Source organism: Callospermophilus lateralis, assembly GCF_048772815.1.
Source record: "Callospermophilus lateralis isolate mCalLat2 chromosome 11 unlocalized genomic scaffold, mCalLat2.hap1 SUPER_11_unloc_3, whole genome shotgun sequence".
Lineage (NCBI taxonomy): Eukaryota > Metazoa > Chordata > Mammalia > Rodentia > Sciuridae > Callospermophilus > Callospermophilus lateralis.
The window spans coordinates 6752037-6774369 of NW_027510155.1; the positions used below are offsets into that span (position 1 = coordinate 6752037).

At 33.8% G+C, this 22333-nt stretch overlaps 1 protein-coding gene across 1 annotated transcript in view; it reads left to right on the plus strand.

Annotated features, from left to right (window-relative positions):
* The first annotated feature begins 262 nt into the window (after window positions 1-262).
* The window catches only part of LOC143385984 (A-kinase anchor protein 9-like), a 59943-nt gene continuing 37872 nt past the window's right edge, over window positions 263-22333 (plus strand). Inside the window, 4 exon segments of the mRNA XM_077107909.1 lie at window positions 263-470; window positions 514-890; window positions 20866-21111; window positions 21635-21679. Coding sequence (XP_076964024.1) covers window positions 263-470; window positions 514-890; window positions 20866-21111; window positions 21635-21679 — 876 coding nt within the window.

The window sequence follows — 22333 nt, forward strand, 5'->3', positions numbered from 1 at the left end:
GTGCGAGGGGAGTAAATTTTGACTGGACACTTCCCAGTCACCCTGCAAAGAACAAAGAAATCAGAGCGATCTGGGGGCGGCGCTTGGGGTGGGCCTTGAAGGATAAACCCGAAATTGGGCGGGAACCAGTGTGGGGGAAAAAGGGCGGGACTCTCAGGCTAACGAAGTAACAGAGCTGTTTCCCCCCAATCCTTTGAGTCCAGGGGGAGTCAGTCCAGGTTGAAAGCTAGCATCCCGCTGCTTCCTCCCTCCCATCTTTCCCATGGGGTTTTTCAGTGTTCTTGAAGCACTGAATCCCCTGCACGGTGGGGGTCGCCCGGCAGGCTGGAGCCCCAGGCGAGAGCTGAGGACTGGGTTACAACGTTCGCCCCGCGAGGCCGGCTGGGCGGGGCCGCGGGCGCACCTGCCAGGCGGCGCTGGGCCGCGGGCGCACCTGCCAGGCAACGCGGCGTTCGAGGCGCCTGCGCATTGTGACGTGTCTTGACTCCCGCCTCACTCTCTGTTTATGTGGAGACGAAGATGGCAGTGGCGACCGCTGTGCTCCTGTGGAGGAGGACGATTTGCCAGTGATTGCAGCAACTGACTGGTTGTGTTCCGGGGGGGAAGGCAGCTCCCGGCCGGGCCCTGCGGCCTGGGTCGCGGTGCTAGCCGTCCCACCTCGGTCTCAACCGATTTTTCCTTTCTACCCCCGACCCCCTCCGTGTTCTTTCCCTGCCTCCCCCACAGAAGCCATGGAGGATGAAGAAAGAAGGAGAAAGGTAGAAGCTGGCAGAGCGAAGGTAGGAGAGCCAGGACCGCTGGGCCAGAGGTGGGAGGCGGTGGCCTGGAAAGGGTGGGAGGAGGCCTGGGGAACGAGTTTGCGCCCGGCGGTGGGCTGCCCTCGGAGGGAGGTACTGCAGGGTCTGGGTTTCCTCCCCTCTCTCCTGTCCCTTTTCCTAGGACTTGTAAAGCCCGGTGCTGCTACCTAGCTGACGAGACTTCGATGGTGACTGAATGGTGTGGCTCTTTTCTCACGACTGCCCCAATAAAACACCTCTCTCTCTCTTTTCTTTAAACCGTATTGATAATTAGGTGGTAATCAATAGCCTTTAAAACTTCAGCTCTTCACTTTTAAAGGGAGTTTTATGGGTGGTGCAGGCATTGTGTTTTCCAGGGTGGGGATTTAGAGCTTTCCTTTTATTCAGTGGGGAATTTGTGCGCTGATCAGCAGCTTGTCTTCCTTAGGTGGCACGCTGGCACTCGAGGACGTGTGTGAGATTGGCCTGTGACAGCTGCCTCAGAAGTGGCCTGAGTGTGCCACAAGTGCCAGCTGTGAACTTGGCTTTAGGGGCGTTTTTTTAAAAGCGTGTCTTTGTACGTTCCTGTTTGGAGGTCTTTGTCATGGCAGTTGGTTTTGTATCCTGTGGATTGGAAGTTCTGAAGACGGAAAGATTCCACAGAACAAAGCTTTAGAATTCCTGCTTTAAATAATTTGTTTTACGTGTGTGTGTGTGTGTGTGTGTGTGTGTAGTGAAGTTCTGATTTTATGTGTGTGTGCGTGTGTATATGAATGGAAATTGTAATGCAAACATTACAAAATTGTATTATGCATAGATATCCTTCTTGGGGCATCATGAAAAATTTAACGTAGACAAAATATAAATTGAATAGCATTTTTTAAAAAAATTCACATTTTAGCAGCTCTTTAGGCTTGCCTGAAAGGCCCCCTTCCTCCCTACAATGAGTTACTTTTTATAGGTGATATTCTTTTTAGAGCTAATGGATAACAATCATACTTGAAACACAATTAACTATTTTTCCTCTCTTCCTTTCTTTCTTCATTCTTCCACATAAACAAAGGAAACCAGGTCAATGATTTCAGTAATCAATGAAAGAAAGGCCTTACTGCAGAGATGCAGTAGTAGATGTTCATCAGAAGTGTGTTAAAGGAATGTATAGGTTAACCAGCTTCATATTTCTAAAATATAATTGACTTTTATATAATCTCCCCCTTTTAATGTTAAGACTTAAATGCTTGTATGTAAACAGGTAGATTTTGTTTTTTACTCTAGGATATATAAATGAAGGAACATTTGCATTTTCAGAAGCCCAAAATTGCTTACAGTTGTGCAACCCAAGGGTTAGCAGCCCAAGGTTAAGCAAGGGACTAAGCAAACACTCTGCATCTAAGGAATTGAAAGTAATTTTGCGTACCTTTTCAAAAGCGTGGAAGTTCTGGTTAGATATCTTATTTGTTACCTAAGAATGTTTACTGCCTTCTACCAAATGTATCTTTCTTAAATGTATGTAAAGCAGTTCTACTAAACATAGTTAACTTTGAACAGTCACATTTCATAATAATTAAATTGCTTGCTCTAAGTAGATTTGGCAAAGTAGAATTTTGATTTCTTTATGTATATATTTCTTTATCTTTCAAAAGTCTACCTATGGGGTAAAAATCATTTTAAGTTAATTTTTATTGTAGTTTATTTTCCCCTAGAAATGAACCCAGTTTCCAGTAAGAGATCCTTGAGGCCTTTAAGGCAACATATGTTTGCTGTAACATTAGCTATCTGGTATAAAATACTTTACTGAGGTCATGATTCCTCAGCCATGTAAGTGCAATGGAATATTACACAATCATTAAAAGGATTAAGGCTGAGAGGGACATGGTAAATAGAGTGAAAACAACATTATCAAAAATAGTTTAGATGTTGCAGAGGTATACACCTGTAATCCCAGCTACTCAGGAGGCTGAGGCAAGATCCTGTCTGAGGGGAAAAAAGGGGGGGGGAGCTTTCATTATAGCTCAAAGGTAGAGCACTACTGCTCTTTATCTCCACTACTGCAAAAAAAACTAAACAAAGTATGTACATTATTTCATTTGTATAAACATGTGCTTTTAGAATGGGATTGAAAAACTATTATAAATATAGTTATTCATGGGCTAGGATATAGCTCAATGGTAGAGCACAAGTTCCTAGGTTTAGTCCCCAACACCAAACAAAATTTATAAAGCAGTTCTACTAAACATAGTTAACTTTGAACAGACACATAATCAGCAAACTTAGATCAAGAGGTGGAAATAGAGAAATGGCAACAGTCTCTGCTTTCCAAAGTAGGAGAGATAGATGCTCCTGGGTAATAAGTACAGTGAGAGGTTGGATTTTGGATCTTACCCCCCCACAACATTTTGTTAAAATATTTAAAATTCTACTGACTCATTTTCTAGAATATTTTATAAGGAAAACTCTCAATATCAATTAAATGCAACCTAGCATAGTGCTTTTCATATAGCAGGTATTCAATAAGTGTTTGCTTCTCTCCAGCTGTGCATGCTGGCAAGATGAGCTGGTCAAAAGAGCTGGCTGCAACATTAAAGTAAGGAAACAGCGAAGAATCATGCAACCCATGGACACCAGTTTCTCAGGTGGAGGGTGGGCCTGCTCTGCCACCTCAAGGGTCCTCTTCCATGCTGGAAGGCAAGAGGGCAAGAGGGCAAGTGCACTTGGAACCCCTCTGTCTTTTAGGGAAAAGACATTTGATAGAATGTTCCACCCCAATAAGGCAGGGGATAGTGTTTCAGCAGGGGTTGCCCAATCCTGTTGGGTACTGCTCAAGCCCAGAGCTGAGGCTCTTCCTTGATGAGTGGGGGTAAAGGCCACTTGCTTGGTATAACACATGGTGTGGCGTATGTTGCCAATCCAATATCCCCTTTACTCAAGGCTTTTGGAGGGGCTTAGCTCACGTACAGGGCAGTCCCTGACATTTGCTTCTTGGATGAACGAGCAGAATGACAGAATAAGTTCTTAATGAGTGTAGTGTTACCAGCTAGGTTGGAATTTAATAAGAGTAATCCAGAATTTTCTTAATCAGATGTCTCTTATTGCTGGTATCAGAAACCACCTAAAATGATCATTTTCCAAAATTTCTTCAGAGACTTGGTTCTCCAAGTATCTCATTTACTCTTAAGACTTAAGTGTTAACATTTGATAACAGTTTTACAACATACAACTTTTTAATCTTTTTCTTGGTAATTGGTCTTCTGTTTCTTTCTTTCTAGATTTCTCTAAATTTCCTTTTTCAAGACCTTATAATAAATGATCATTTTAAAATTCTCATGTATACAGTATAGTATAATTTAAAAAAAATTTTTAGTTGTAAATGGACACAGTACCCTTATTTTATTTATTTATTTTTATGTGGTGCTGAGGATTGAAACCAGAGCTGCACATGTTGCTAAACAAGTGCTCCACCACTGATCCACAACCCCAACCCCTACAGTATAGAAGTGTACTTTGTAAAGTATTTTATATTGACCAAAATCTGCAGTAATAGGAGAATGAATTATTTTATGTAGCCATTAAAATAATTCTACAAACACTTTTCAAGTTGGGAAAATGCCTATAGATAATGTCAGGTAAAAAAAAAAAAAAGGTACGTGTAAGTATTTATATATGAAGACATCTGAAAAATATGCACCAAGATGTCAGTTGTGGTTATCTCTGGGTAGTGGGTTATAGGTATTTTAATTTTTTTTATACTTTATTTTACAAATTCTCTACAACATTATTCTTTTATGATCAGGTACAATGTTCAGGTATCATTTTTTTTTTTGGTGGGGTTCTTTTTTTTTTGTCTTTTTTGGAACTGGGGGTCGAACCCAGGGCTTTGCGACTGCAAGGCAGACGCTTTGCCACTGAGGTACATCCCAGCCCCAGGTATCATTTTTAAGAAAAAGATATTACATGCAGTATGATAAACAGGTTAATGTTGTATGACTCTCATACAGAACAAGAATATGAAATGCATAATAACTAGGTCTCCTACATTAGTGTAGTCCTGGAACTCTAATTCTTACTCCAGTACCGCTTGTATTATGTAGTCAGAATTCTATATTATTGGACATTTATGGATTGCCTTTTTGTTTTTGTCATTCTTATCCATTTTCCTTGCTGTCAGTTTTTTGGTTTTTCCTATGAACTTGCTTGTCCAGCTTTGTATTTTCTCATTTGCCTTTCCCCCTAACTTGCTGCTTTAGATTTGTTGTAACAAAAGAACCCAGAAACTGAGGTTAATGGAATGATTTGTAAGAATCAAGGGCTAATGGAACTTAGTAGAAAGGACTTTGCGGCAATTCAGTTTTTCTGATGCTAGGTAGTTCTTTGGTTTGCTGTTGGGTCCTCAACTATCTCCTCAGTATTGATGTTGCAAGAAGCCCAATACTTGGAGATGTTAACTACATTATTAAATATTTTCAGAGCTGGGCTTGACCTCATTTACAAGTTCCTGACAGAGATGGCCCCACATAGGCTATCCTTGTAGTGAATCAACCAAACTATTTCAACTCCATTTTAAATGACTTAATTTTTTCCAAGTAAAATTATTTATGATTATATAAATAAAGTAGTTAATTATTAGTGAACAAAATTAAAGGACAGTTGTGTATTTAGAATGAAATTAGTCCTAACAGTCACTTTTGCTATATTTTTAAAAGTACTTCAAATGTATTAGAATTCAGCAAAACCAAAGTATTATACTTCTATAGCATTTTATATAATTATCATTATTTATTGAATAATTAAAATTTTTACTACATTCAGTAACTTGGAATTATATGAGTTCTTTGTTGTTGTTGTTTAACAAGCATTTTTAGTTTGTAGAATAATGCCAGTGTTGTAATGTTCTGTGTAAGCTCTCTTATTAGGTTATTGATAGGATTTTTCAATTACTGTGCTGCTCTGATAGGCAAGCTAGTTATGGTATAAAATTGTTCCTTGCATTTTCAGATATTCTGCTCCACAGTGAAGAAAGCTATTCTCCCTCTCTGATTTCTTTTTAACTTTCTAGTTTTTTATACTTGTGACAGGTCTTACTTAATTTTCAAAGTTACATTTGATAACAGTTTTACAACGTACAATTTTTTAAGCTTTTTCTGGATATATCAATTTGATGCCTCCATTAGAGACTGGTGTGTTCCTGTGATTTAAAACTAATTCATGACTTTTGGGCTTTGCTGAAATAAAAGAAAACATGGTGTTGAGAGGAAAGAATAGACATGACAGGCTTCTTGAAATGTATGTTAAAGAAATTTCTCTAAGGCAGGAAAACAGAGCATCAGTAAAATCCAATGAAGAGATAATTTTGTTTGAGGACAATTTTTATCCCACTCCTGTTCTCATCTAGTCCCTTGGATGTGTCTTTTATTTTACTTCCTCTTTTCACTTTTCAGTTTTATTGACAGAACACCACAGACATCCTTACTGAATGATAACCCACAGCAACGAGGAAACAAAAAAGATAGAATTCATCCAAAGGATTGGACTATGACAAGAGTGGGACAAAAATTTTTCAAACAAAAACATTTCTTATTTTTGTTAAATAAAAAGGTTTGTAGAAAGAGCTAAACTATGACTATTAAACATTTAATTTAGGCTGCTGATGATTAAAATGTGAATTAATTTCTTCTAATATGACAAATAGAAAAAAGTTCTGGTAAATTGTGAAACATTAGTGATAAGGGACATTATTTTTATTTCTTAGTAAGATTTTTATAAAATTAAAATTAGGCATTCTATTTAATTGGTTAGCATCCGTTTAATTGGGAGCCAGGCATGGTGATACATGCCTGTAATCCAGTGATTCAGTAGACTGAGGAAGGAAGATCACAAGTTCTAGGCCAGTCTCATCGATTTAGTGAGACCCTAGCTCACGTAGTGAGACCCTGTCTCAAAATAATAAATAAAAAGGGCCACGTGCAGTGGTGTTTACATGTTTGGCTGTTTTCACTTAGTGTAATGTTTTGAGGTTCAGCCATTGTGTAGCATGTGTCCATGCCTCATTCTCTTTTATGACTGAATAATATTCCAGTGTGTGTATATACAGCAATGTGTTCACACTTTAATCCATTGATCGGCATTTAGATTGTTTTTATGTATTGTCTATTGTGAATAGTGCTGCTTTGAACATTTGTATACAAGCATTTGAATACCTGTTTTCATTTCTCTTGGGCATATATTTAGGATTAATAATTCTGGGTCTTATAGTAATTCCATTAAACATTTTGAAGAATCTCCAAATTGCTTACCATAGTGGCTTTACCATTTTACTGTACCATTTCATTTTACATCCCCACTGATAATGCATGATAATTCTAGTTGCTCTGTATCTCAACAAATTTGTTTTCTTTTTTTAAATCATAGCCATTCTAGTGGGCATAAAGGGATTTCTCACTGTGGTTTTAATTCTTGTTTTCTTTTTTTTTTAATTTTTTGATATTTATTTTTTAGTTATAAGCGGACACAACATCTTTGTTTGTACATGGTGCTGAGAATCGAACCCGGGCCGCACGCATGCCAGACGAGCGCGCTACCGCTTGAGCCACATCCCCAGCCCCAATTCTTGTTTTCTTGATGACTAATGACACTGAGTGTCATTTTTGTATGCTTTTTGGCCATTTGTAGATCTTCAGACTATTCAAGTCCTTTACCTATCTTGTAATTTGGTTGTTAGGAATTTGTTTTACATATTATTATTAATGTGTGTGTGTGTGTGAGTGTGTGTGTGTGTGTGTACAAGAGAGGAGCAGACAGAAATACACATTTCCAGTGGGATTATCTTCCATCTCTTTTTCTTTTTTTTTAAAGCTTGTTTGGCTCACCAAAATTTAAACTGGTACTTCCTTTGAATAAGCTGTTGGTGAATTGATTACAGCGTGATGGTGAAGTTTGAGTTTTTTTGTGGTGCAGTGAGTCATTCCATTCCTTGACCAGCTGGTCAAATGGGCACCTGTTGGCCTTTTGGCTTGATCATTACCAATACATATCAGTTTTGGGGGAAAAATGTCTTAGTCTTCCATAACAAAAAGCCCTGTCATTTTTCTGTGTGAACACGATAGACATGTGTATGTATTCTACCTAGTACAAAGGATTTTTATTGTCATATCGACTCCCCTTTTACTTTTTGTGGTAGTTTTCACCAAAATAGAACTTAGGATATTTAATGCCCATTTAGGTACACCTTCTAAAGCTTGGTTAATTTGTTCATGGGTTATACACTGTTCAAAAGTGCTAAATGTTAAGACTGTTCATAAATTTAGCATTGTTCCAGGAGTAGTTTTGCCTAGGTTATTTATTTAAATCTATATTCTTTTGTTCTATGTAAAATTCCTTTATCTTACAAGAACAATGTAATTCTTGTTTGCAGTTGCTGTCCTCTTTTGGGTTACTGTTTGCTCTGATTTTTATGTAATCTAAATTTTTTGTGTAATTCCAAGATTTTTTTTGTGTGTGTTGATGTGTTTCCCCTTTTAGAGATCATTTTTAGAGCCTCAAGTTATTTTGATGATTCAGAACTACTCTATATATTATACAAAGTCCTATTTAAAAATTTGACTTTATAAATTGTATTGATTGATTAGATTTTCTGACTCACAGATTTCTGAAAAACTAACAAGATCTACAGTTTCTTTCTCTAGCCACTCCCTAGCCCCTCAGCAACCCTGGGATTGAGCCCAGAGGCTCATGCATGCTAGGCCTTCTATTTCTTGATATTGCATCTACTATAAAATTCCTTGTTGTTTTCTAAGGATTGTTCATTGTGGGGGTTCAGTAATTAGGTTTTATTTATTCCTCAGAGGTCTCAGTTTAATTCAAGTTGGTGTTTCTTTACTAGTTGTTTTCCCCAGGGAAGATAGAAAAAGGAACCAATTATAAATGGAATAGTAGTTCAAGAATCAAATTTAATGTGTTAAAAGTGTGTGAGGGAGATGTGGGGGGTTGTTGTTGCCATAGGTGTGGTCAATATTCTCAGTTAACTTCCTGCATCATTGATATTTTATTGAGTGCATGTGTATATGTTGATTCCTTGAAAGTTGAATAAATTAGTAGATGCTCTAAAGATCAAGGTATTAGAAAAGGTGTAAAAACTGCATTAACAAATGTGCACTAGGAGGACATTTTTTAAATGAAATAATGGGTTTTAGCTAAAAGTCACAGAAATTCTATATTCTACTAATAGATAAATATTTTTGGTGTGAAATCTTTTATATTTGTCAAACTAATGTTTACTTTTGACTTGCATAAATTCCTTTTTAGTGAACTACATGTCTGAGTATTTCTAATGACTTTCATTTTTCTGCTTCAAACAACCAATACCAATTTTTAAAATAAAGTTTGACAGAAAAAGTTTAATTTGAGATTTATTTTTGTATATGATATTTATTTTTTTGTAAATTAAAAGGATGAAATAATATTTTATATAGGCCTCAAGATTTTAATTTTATGAAAGAAGAATCTATACTTATTTTTTTCCTAGGATATGAACTTAAATTGTTTTAATGTTATAAGTTTTCTCTGTCTCACACACCATCATATTTTCTATGCACAGTAGTGTCTATTTCGGGATGCATCTTGGTTGAAAAATCCTTTGAACATTATGGGATTATTTTTTTATACTCATAGCCAAATCCCAAACCTATTTTTTTTATATTCAAAATCTGCCTCATTCTATTCCTATCTCACACCCTAAAATAATCAGGCCTAACTCACCTTTTATGTGCTTTTTTTTTTTGACTCTGTTAATTTTCTCAAGTTGATTCTGTACATTGTCACTGTCTTGATCTTAAAATGTTCCTTTCATTTTGTTACTCAGGTATTTTCAGTCTTATTAATCTATTTAATATTTATTTGACCTCCATGCAAGTCGGTGTAGATTCAGAGATAAAAAAACCCACAGGCCTGCCCCTAATATTTTCACATTCTAATAGAGTAGAAAGTCAACCACAATACAGTAAGTGAAGTGCAGATAATCATTTATTTACTCATTTGATAAATACATTTGTGAACTTATTGCTTGTTATATCTTGTGCTAGACTGTAGAATGTGAAAGACATGGAATCTGCTAAATACAAGATTCATTTAGTTAGTAGTAGGCAGAAATATAAACAGATATTTATAAATTTAGGAATGTAATATAATTCTGGCTCTATGAAAAACACAAGGGAGGAATATCTGATTCCATTTGGCAGTTAGAGAAGGCTTCTTGCATGGATAAACTCTGAATGAAGCCTTGAAGTTTTGAGAAAAACTTGGTGAAAAAGGAGAGAGGTGTGGGTAGAAACTTCAGGAAAATTAGACAGGAAGAGTAAAGCACCGCGGTGTGGAACAGTTTGACTTCTTTGGGGGAAGGTGTACAAGAGCTTGGTATTATTGGAGTATAAATGTATAAGCAAGATAGGGCAAGAGATGAAGCTAAAGAAGGTAGGTCTGGGCTCTATCCTGAGGGTCTTGAATTTCATGTTAAGGAGATTTTTATCCTGAAGGTTGTGGGATATGTTGATGGGTTTTAAGACAAGGAGTAATATGGTTACATATACATTCATTCATTTAAATTTTTGCATTTAAAAATTATTTTTAACTGATACTTAAAAAGATTGAGTTTCAGATTGATCCATTTTGCAGCTGTATGGAGGATAGACTTGAGGGTAAAACTATTTAGAGGCTGTTGAACTACAATTGAGACAGTGAAATAGGAGTGAAAGTGTAGGGATAATCAAGAAATATAGAGAGGATAAAATCAGAATGTGATTGGTTGGTAAAGGAGAGAACATGGATAGAAGGTTGGTGTTATCACTAAGAGAAAAAGAACAGTTTCAGTTGTTGACTTCAGGCAAGATTGGGAAATCAGTTTGGAATATTTTGTATTAGAAGTTCCTTATGAGACATCTGAGTGGAATTTTTCAAAAATTTTGTTGAGAAAAGTATAACCTATTGTGGCTAACCCAGATTGTCTGGGATCAAGTGTGACTTTGTCATTTATGGCTATATGTCTTTATGAAGTTATACTTATCCTCTCTGTAACTCAGTAACTCATCTGTAAATGTTGATACTGGGGTTGATGTAAAGATTTAGCCTTTTAGTATAAAATACTTTAGAATTTTGTCAGGCTGTAAAAAGTCTTAAAGAATTATTAGCCATTCTTAAAATCATTGTCATGTTGGAATTTAGAAGATTAACGCTATATAGCAGAAAACTAGAGTAGAGAAATATGCTGGGATCAGATAATGAGGGACTGTATGTATCACTTAAAAGTAGTATGAATTTTAACCTAAATATAGCAGAAAACTTTTTTTTTAAGTGTGTTATATCTTAACCTCTGAAAGGCTTCTTTCCAAATAATTTATTATTTTTAGGTAGGTATGCTGCCACCAGGTGGTAGGTATGTGTTACTGTTGTACAAATGAAGCAATAAAACTATCATTTTTTTAAAATGAAGTATTGATTTGTTAAGATCGCTGAATATAAACAGTCTAATTCTGGTAGGACTTCCTTGTTTCAAAGCAAAAACTAAGATTAGTTAAGATGAGGTAAGAGAGGGTTGTTGTAAAAATGCAGAGATTTCAGAGGAAGGACAGAGAAGTGTAGTAGGGCCTCAGAGAAACTGAAAAGCCATGGGAAATTGATGCCATTCTTGCCACCATTTCTTATCTCATTTCCATATTTTTATATATTAACTTCCTTTATTTACACATCAGTTTGTGTATGAACAAAAATTAGAGGATGAATTTTCAAACCTATGCTATATAGTGGAATGGTTTCCCATTAAATACATTTAAAATTTTTTTTAAAAGGCAAAAAAAAAAACCCCAATATATAAACAGTGGAAGCAAATCTCATAAAATAAACCACTATCTGGTGGTTCCCAAATTTTGCTGTATACTCGAAGCTCCTGGTAAGCTTTTTAAAAATTCTTTTTACTGTTTAGAACACACCCCATGCCAAAATCAGAACGTCTCACTATTTTAAAAAGATTTTCAAAGAGCAGAAAAGTTTAAAACCCATTGATAGAGCATGATTTTGCAATTCTTGAGTGATTATATATTATGACTTCTTATAAGCCAGGTACTTTACTTGGTGTGCTTCTGTAAGAATTATTTAATGCCAGAAAGAAAACTGGCTGCATTGGATATAGAGAAAAGTGTCTTGGGCTGCAATTTATCCTGTAGGATGATCATGTGTACTGTAATTTAGAGGTCATTTTAGTGGTGTGGCTGTAATTACATGAGGATCAAATTATGCACTAATTTTAGAATCCTTCATACAAGATATCTCTTCTCTATAACCTTTCTGGACAGCTCTGCTACTTCCTTGTTCCCTACTTTCAAGAGAAGAATCTAATTGATTCACTCCTCTTATCAAAAGAGGGTGAAAACAGATGTCATGGATGGTAGAAGTTGTAAGTACTGGCCAGTTCCCTCAGAAGGAAGTTCTACATACTTTTAAAGTACTTCAGTGTTTCACCTACAGAAGAATGCAAGGTAAATATATATATATATATAATATTAAAACAAGTGAAAAAAAAGACCTCTACATCTGTCACTTAGATTAAAAACATTCATCTACCAATGCAATAAAATCTTTATCTAATTCCACCCCTAGCACCTGAGCTAACTATAGTTCTGAATTTATCATCACCTTGCTTTTTATACCACATATGTGTACATAAACTATACTTAGTTTTCTGTTTTTGAACTTAGTGGTGTCATTATGTGACATCTTCAGTGATTTTCCTTTTGTTCAATATCATTAGAGCATTTTCACTCCTGCAATAGTATTCCATTATAGAAATTTATCTCAGAGTCCATTCTCATCAGTGAGCATTTAGGTCATTTCCAGTTTTGTTACTGTTACAAATATTTCTATTGTGTTAGGTTTTGTCTGCAAGTGCCAAGGGTTTAGAGTTGGATAGAAATCATGAATCCTGTGTTCCCTTAGTCCTTGAGTACTAGAGAGTGTCTTTGAAAATGAGGTAGAAAGAGGGAGTGAAATCAAAAGCAACCTGGTGAGGCTGGGGTTGTATCTCAGTAGTACAGCACTTGGCTAGCAGATATGAGGCACTGGGTTTAGTCCTCAGCACCATATAAAAATAATAAAATGGGAATTGAGTTTATCTACCACTAAAATATAAAAAAAATGAAAAAAGCAAAACTTGTATTTGTTAATATTATCTACATGGTTTCATTATATAAATCATCAAACAGACATCCCTGGGAACTATTGATGAACACTTGATACCCATTGACAATTAACATGGATCACTGACCTGAACAGAGGTAGCAGTTCTTTTATTTTTTTTTTCTATTTTTTTTTAGTTGTAGATGAACATAATATCTTTATTTATTTCCTTTGGTGCTGAGGATTAAACACAGTGCCTCACACGTGCAAGGCAAGTGCTCTACCAGTGAGCCAACCCCAGCCCAGTTCTTGTATTTTTGAGTTGATATTGCCTGCCAAAACTATATGCTTACCAGAAGGAGTCATTTATAACCTAGACTTAAAAATTAATAAATAATAAAATAGCCTGCATGACAGTGAAATGAAGCAGAGGTAGGTGGTATCTGAATAATACTCTTTTGGATGTGATTTCTAGTAGGTATATAGTTTTATTATTATTTAAGAAAATAGTTATTATTGAAGGTGGAATGGTGGTGGAATGGTGGTGGAATGACAGTGGCGGGAGAAGACAGCCTGAGACATAAGCATACAAAGACTGAGTATACTATCCCAAGCAGCAATTGTAAATGATATTCTTGCTAGACATTTTCTATCAAGCATCTGAAATGAAACTCTCACATTGATTTGGATTGCCCTAGAGCCAGGAGTACTGGATTCAGTTGACTTCAGGCTAAAAAGAAAACACTCTTGGTTTTCATCATAAACATAGGAACCAATGTGATAGTAAAATGAAATGAGACTCCAATATGAAACTGTAGCCACTGCTTTAGCATTTATCACTTTGTTCCTCACTCTGTCTTGGTATTCTAGTGCTAATATCATTGTATTGATTCATGGAAGAAACTAAAAAGATTGTTTAATGACCTAAATTTTTTGTTGTATATGTTTATATGTGCATATTAGATACAGAGATCTCTCTGTGTATGCACATATACTTACATGCATCTATATGTATAAAATAAGAAGATGTAAATGGAAAACATAGGCACCATAAAAAATAGTTATAGTAACACATGGAGCCATGATAATATTATCAGTGAATATTCTTTAAAGATATGTAGGGGTAGAAGGCAGTAAAGATCTTTCAAAGAAGAAAAAATTACCTGTAGTCTCATAATCTACAAGTAATTATTTTTAATAATTTGTTTTAATTTTTAATAGTTTGTTTATATGGACAAATATATTTAAAAACTCCACTTGATTCATTTTATGCAGTTTTGTGCTCTTATTTTACCCAACTTTATACTGAGAACATTTTCCCACGTTAGAATTTTTTGAAAATATTTTTTGACAGCTGCATAACATTACATTGCATTAAGTAATTATAGCCATGTGTAGCCATGGACCTGAATGTATCATCTTAGGGTTTTTTTTTTTTGTTGTTGTTGTTAGTTTGTTTGTTTTTGGTTAAAGAAACTATGTAGGAGTTCTGAAGTTCTGAGAAATAATGCCTATTATTAATGCCTAGAGGTGCCTCTTTCACAAAAAAAAAATCAGTTTTTTTAAAAATTCAGCAATTATTCAGAGCTAATATGCAGTCACTGTTCTAGACTTGGAGTGTATAATGATTGATTTTTATTAAAAATCCCCTCCTTTATGGAACTTTCTAGTAATTTGTTCTGAATGATACTTAATAACATGAGAATAAAATAATGTTTTGGTAATTTTATGTAGTTAGATGTGATTCGTTCTGAACACTGAATCATCCCACTTTTTCTGTATCCTATACCATTTTTCAGTTGGGATTATTTAGTAATAGCTATATACTTTTTGTTGGCTTGTATTTTCAAGCAACAGTTTACAAATTTTCATAAGTAAAATGCTGGTTTCCTTAGAATTGCAGGTAAAGAAAGGAGAAAGGAAAGGAAATAATTGAAAAATTTTCTCAAAAAAACCCAAGACCTGGAGGAAATTTTAAATGATCCTTCTAATGTATCTCTTCATTATACAGTTGAAGAAACTGAATTCTCCTGATGTTAAGTGGCTTGTCCACTGTCACATAGCTAGTACTATGTGACAGCTCAGCACTATATTATATGTAGTCCATATTGTTTTGAAATTCAAGAAATATTTGGGTTGTCTGTATACCCAGGCCATGAAGTACACAAAATTAAGATGATTCCTTAAGCTACAGAATCTGTTTTCTTTTTAAACATGAAGGTGATCGAATTGAATGAGATTATAGGCTATAAATAGGTTTGGTTGCTCAATGATTTAAAGTCTTATGGTCTTTTCCATTCTTGATTTCCTTAGTTTTATTTAGCACTATTTTTTTCTTACAGGTTTTTTTTTTTTTTGAACGGGGGGTGTGTCTTGCTGATTCTGAGGCTGACCCCAAACTCCTACATTCAGGAGGTCCTTCTGCCTCATCCTCTCAAATAGCTGGGACTACAGGCATTCTACTAGGCCTGGTTTGTACCTTTTTGTTATTTTGGAAAATATGATTCAGAGCATCCTAAAATGTTGCTTTTATCTTTGCTCTCATTTCCCCTTCTTCAGCTGGTTTTTAGGTTAGTCGTTATAATCTTTTTGTTTCCATGGTTAGGCCACCAAAGTTTTTCTGTGATAGTTTATATAGCTTCTTGTTTATCATCCATAAAGAAATATTAAAAAGGCTTTATGACATCCCTGCAAAGAACAAATAGTCACCATAATTAGAATTATTTGGGATTTCTTCCATTTTCTACATAAATATCACTTTTTATAGTTATTTTTAAATACTATAGAGATTACCAGATTACATATTTTTGTAACATTCTCTTTGAGGTATGTGCATTCTCACGTTTGTTTTTCCTGTCATCAAAAAACACTTGTCAGTTTGGCAATTTCATTTGTTCATGCTTTAAAATTAATGTTCTAGGATTGTGAAATACAATGAAAAAGGACCTAAGAATACATAGAAAGCAAATTAGTATAATGAAAGGTTGGATTTGGAGTCAGATACTCTAGTTCTGTTTTGTTTTGCCACTGATTATAATATTGATCAGGTAACATTGATTTTTTAAAATATTTTTTATTTCTACATAATACATTTATTTTGTTTATTTACTTTTATGTGGTGCTGAGGGCCTCACATGTGCTAGGTGAGCGCTCTACCGCTGAACCACAACCCCAGCCCCTAACAAATTGATTTTTATATATCAGCTTCTACATTTTTGTCTCAGTAAGATATTTTCTGACCTCTCCCTACAGTCCCACAAATTGAATTTCCATTGTATGCTATCTTTAATGCATATACTTTCTCTTCAAAGCACTTTTTATAACTTGGATGTACGTATTTCTTTATTTGTTTAATATTATCTTTCTTACTGGATTACAATTCATGAGAGTTCATATGTGTTATTTATCACTACATGCTCTGTCATAGCTCATGATAGGCAGTCAATAAGTATTTGTTAAATAACTGAACTATATACTTACAACCTGACATAAATCCAATTTTTATGCTTTCCAGGCATAAAACTACAACACATCTCTTTCGGAAGTCCTTTTTAAAGAAAATCAGGACAGTACAGTTTCCTATAACACAATACACCTCTTCTCTCTCTTCTCGCTGTCCATATATGTATATAGGAACGATTTCCAGGCTTAAGAAATTGTGCTCTAACCCTTATTTCTCACTCCATTTAATAATAGAGTTTGGCATTATACTCTGAAGTTCTACCTTTGGGGCCATGTGTTTCATTTATGTCTAGCACAGTGCCTGGCATGTAGTAAATAGTCAGTGTACACACAAAAACCTAAACAGACTTCAATTAGTCATTTATTTTTGAAGGAACATTATAAAAACTTGGCAAATTTTTATATATAACATTTTGAAAATGTATTGTTTTATTGAGAATGATCATTTATAAAATTATAAATATTGAGTTTAAGGAACTCAATATATTTATATTCAGTTTTTTATTCATGTTCTGGTCAAGATAAGACATTTACTTGTGATCTGGTCTACTTTTGAAAGACAAATATGTGAACATAATATCTTTCCAGTAAATCTTGCAACTATTTCTGTGACTACATATGTTAACACTTTTATAATTGGCTTCCAAATGACAAACACAGATGGCTGTAGTCTGAATTTTCAGCATGTTTTAGAATAAATGTTTTCTCAGTAATTTAAAGTGCATCATTTCAGTATCAGATGGTTATCTAATTGATTTAGATTTTTTTTGCTTATCTGCTAGCTTGCCATTTTTCAAATTTAAAATAAAACTAAATAGTTATAAATAATTGAATACATGATACAATCTTATTCCTCTCACATTTTTATAAAACAGTAGTCTTACCAGAAAGCTATTATGGATATTATTTTTTATGAGAAACTTTTTGTTCTGTTTTGGTTTTCTTGGTGGAGGAGGGAGGTTATAGTGAGAAGGATTTTTTTATGTTCTTATTCATTTATTAGCCATTTTTGTAGTTGGTCTATTTAATAGTTACAGTAATTCCAATCATATATTTCCTCTTTTTAAGGAACAAAGAAATTCACTTAGTCTCATTCTTTTATCCTTCACCTCTTAAGAGTGATTCAAGTAATTTGAAAATTGTTCATTTTAATTTTGAAACCATGGAACATTTTAATAAAGTAGAATTAGGTATGCCTTTTATATGATCTTGCTTAGTGTGGTGACTTTTCAATAAAAGATAAATTATCCTTTTCAAAAATTCAACATAGGGGCTGGGGATGTGGCTCAAGTGGTAGCGTGCTTGCCTGGCATGTATGCGGACCGGGTACAATCCTCCACACCACATACAAACAAAGATGTTGTGTCTGCTGATAACTAAAAAATAAATATTAAAATTCTCTCTCTCTATTTCTCTCTCTCTCTCTCTCTCTCTCTCTCTCTCTCTCTCTCTCTCTTTTTGCCGCAGTCTGGCTGCAGCAAACTAGCCGGGGGATGACAAACAACTTGTGTACGTTGATACAGCAGGAATGGGATCCGTTTATTGTAGGACAGGAGCAGTATTTATACATTCCACACAGCTTATCTAATTAATATAAACTATATACAGCAGTCAACCAATCAGGAATCTCCACATTTAATGGCTCACTGGCGTTATTTCACAAACCACTCCCTCTGGCAAAATGCCAGGCACCCATCCAGACTTGTTTACAGACTCTAACATCTTTTTTAAAAAATAGATAAAAAATTCAACATATATTTATTTAATATTGCTCTAGGCTTTTAATATATAGAAGTAGGGAGGAAAAAAATCCTTGCCCTCATGGGGTTTACCTTCTGGTTAGTTTTTCTGAAAAAATAATATGACTCATATAATGAGTAGTATAGGCCTAGAACAGTATCTTTAATTATGTTTGTAGAAGTGATTCATTCTAAATACTATAATGGAACTATTTCTACTTTTTATTCCATATCTGTGTGCTTCTTTTTGCATTTAGTAACAGATATTAGTATTTTGGAGGGTTTTTTTTTGTTTGTTATTTTGTTGTTGTTGTTGTTGTTTAAATCAAACTTTCCATTCTTTATTTATCTATCTTTCATTTTGTACTGATGGTTGAACCTGGGCCCTCTGTGCTTGCTAGGCAAGCACTCTACCACTGAGCCACATCCCCAGATCTAAGTCATTCTTTCTATAATGCAAAGTTAATAATTTTTTCCTTTGTTATATATTTGATATTTGAATAAATATTAGATATAAATTATTGATATAATCTAACACTTGGAATTTTAAGCAAAATCTTCATCTTTGACTTGATAAATTTTGCTGACTAAATATATTCTGATGCAGAAACGTGATATTTCAAGAAGTTTATGAAATTGAGTATAAATATTATAAATGTTATTATTAGTATTTATTTTTTGGCATTGCATTCTCTCAAAGGGATGTTTTTAAATAATGCTCCTGGATTTCTGATTCTATTTATAGATAAAGTATTTGCCAATATTCTAGTTAGTTTATTTTTAAGAATGATCTGCTATGCTCCAAGTAGTTCAAGTACATTTCAGCAGCTTAATAATGTGAAAATAGAGGCAACTGGTCTTGCACCTGTTCCTCAACACACTGGGTAGTTACTAAATAACTGGGAAAAATATTAAATGTCATATATTTTTATTCTCTGTAAGTATAATCATGAGCTATTTCTGACTTATGAATTAAATATCTTTATTAAGGGAATAGAACTTGTTTATATGCTTTTCTTCATCTACAGCAGATAATTTAAGTATAAAATGTTATTTATAAATAATGTATTTGCCACATATTTTGATAGTAACATTAGCAAGATTGCTTTAATACTTTAGATAATAAGAAATTTATTTCCTGTCTTTGTAATTGGTCTGGTTAAGAGTTATGGTAATTCTAGGCATATATTTCCTCTTTTTAAGGCAGAAAGGAACTTACATGAGGTCTTCTTTTTTCTCCTCTTAAGAGTGTTCAGGAGCTCAAATTAAATTTAAGTCTTTGTCAGTAGTTGCTTTATATAAAAATCAGAATACTTACTGTATTTAAAAAAATACAGTAATAGCTCAGCAATATATCCTTTGCCAAGGACATACAAGGCTGTGGGTTTGATCCTCAGTACTACATAAAAATAAATAAAATAAAGGTATTGTGTCCATCAAAAAAAATTCTTAAGAATAAATAAATAAAATGTAAGTGAGCAATAGGAAAAATACCTGTAATCTGAACTCCAAATGTAAACAAAAGTTGTTAAGGTTGTAGTTTTCCAGAATTTACCTATGCCTATGAATATAATGATGTTTAAATTCATACTGGATATAATCATTGAAAGCTATGAGCCTGAGACTTGCCTTATCTTTTAAAAAATGAAGTGTAATTTTCCTTTCATCAAAAGAAATAGATATGCTACAATACTACTTTATACCTGCTATTATATCACAAAGTCTTTAATAGCAATTGCTTGCATTGGCATTTTTAATATAAGTTCATCATAATTAGTTCTAGTGTTACCTGGTATATAATGTGTACTTCTGATTTTAGGTGGTAAGAAAATATTTTAGGTCTTAAAAAACTTTGGATAGTATAGTAAGAAAGTTTTTACCTTTTTCAGTTTTCTTTCTGCTTATGATAATGAAAATCTGTTTGATGCTTGTCTCTCTTTAACAGTCTTTTATTTTGTCCATTTTTTTCATAGCCTTCAGCAACCTCTTACTAAAATTTCAATAATAGATTTATCATTTCTTTTATTTTCAATTTATCTCTTAAAAGAAATAACAAGCGATATTAACTTTCAATTTATGCCAGAGATTACATCTCCTTTTAAAATAAATTTAAAGAAAATACACTGTTTAAAATATGTTAAGTAAATGATAACGTGTCGACAACTAGGATTTGGTACAAATTCTGATGATGACAGACAAATGATAAAGGGTAGAAAACACTGCTGTTTAAAATTTTAAGTTACTTGTAAGGTTTTTCCCACTATAAATATGGTTGCATTGAGCATTTGTATAGCTAATAGGCTAATTATCTTTTTTGTATAAAAGATAATTATAGACAATATCTTTTGTATAAAGTAGTAGACCAGAACAAGTGTGTTTGGAGCTCCTTGTTTTTGTGTGTATTTTCATATAATCTTAAATCCAGAGATTATACTGTGAATGAGAGTCCCTCTATTCCCCTATTCTAGTTATAGAATAGTTTTTCCCCTAACTCAGCTAATTTCCTCTTCTTTAGACTTGACATGTTCATTTCTTACCCCTCAATATTTAATAAGTTCATTCACAAGTACCTAGTTTTACAACCTTTACAACCCGAATATTCAATCCAATAGTTATTCTGAAACTGTGAAGTCATCTATATTATTATCATCGTTTTAATTTGGTGATAGTTTGATCTTTTAAATAAAGTGATCCCAAAGAAAAATTATCATAATGATACTTTTTTCCTGTAGCTTGCCCAGTTTCGACAAAGAAGAGCTCGATTGGATGGACAAAACCCTCATAAGAAGCCAAAAAAGAAGAAAACCTCAAGCAGTAAAAATGATGTTCATGGCTTGAATATTGATCAATCAAAGAGTGAGGAGATGTTCACAAATAGTTCTCAGGGTGTTGGATCAGCCGTGATGTCTGAATCCACAATAATGAGAACTCTAAACAATGAAGAAATGCTTAAGCATGAGGAGGTCTTTTCTATTGATGTAAGTATTCATCCAGATTTTAAAACATTCTACCTCTAATTAGAAAGTAGTGGCAGTGAAAAGTCATTAACATCCACCTGAGGGAAGCTTGACAAAGTCATTGACTTTTTAGCATCAAGAACTGATGATCCTTTTAAAGAACTTGAACTTTTATGATGGCATGTTAAGGATTTACTTTTATTTAATAGAGTTACATGAATTAGAGGAATGGTGTCTTTGATGCTTTTGGCTTACAGATGATATCTACTATATATGTAAAAGTTCTTGGTACTTTTGTATTTATAACAATGCCTTGTTATAAACTTTATATGCATTATTATAAGTCATTATAATTCATAATGAAATGAAATTTTTAAAGATTTGGATAATTTTTACTAGTTTTTTAATAGTATTTTTTTTGAATTTTATATCATTGTTACTAACAGCAACGTCTTAGTAAAGCAGGATTATTTTTTTTTTGTAAAGTATGATATTTAGCAGGGGAAAATGTCATAATTGTAATCATGTTTTACTTTTGTTGTAGCCGGAAAGTGAGATTTCAACCACAGCAGAAGATTACACTTCGGAGGTAAGACTAACATATCCCAATTAAAAATGTCATAGATAAAATTGATATTTTTTTTGAAATTATTGATTTTTTGTACTTTATTTCTTATAAATTTATATGCTTCTGTATATATTTAATATAATTTAAGGTAACATAATATAATATAAATGGATTGAAAAACTGAAAATTATATTTTACTGCTGTATCTTTTTCCAGTGGTTAGCTAAAGTCTTAACTGTTTGAATTGCTTAATCCTTAATTATATAGCAGCCCTATTTTGGTTTTTAGGAAAGTGAGTCTGCATTTCTACGATCCATGACCATTTTAAGATAGCCATTTAACACACTAAAAATTTTATAATTAGTATGATTTTTATAGTAATGCTTTTTACAAATGTTTGAATACTAGTGTGTGTATATATATGTATGTGTATATATATATATATATATATATATATATATACACACACACATATATACACATTTATATATATAAATGTTTATTGGAATTAATGTTGCTGTAGTGTTGTGCGAGTGCATGGGCATTGAACTCAGGGCCTTGTACATGCTAGGAAAGCACTTTGTCACCAAGCTACATTCCCAGCCCTTTTTCAGTTTTATTTTAAGATAGATTCTCACTAAGTTGCCCAGGCTATCTTTGAACTTGTGATCCTCC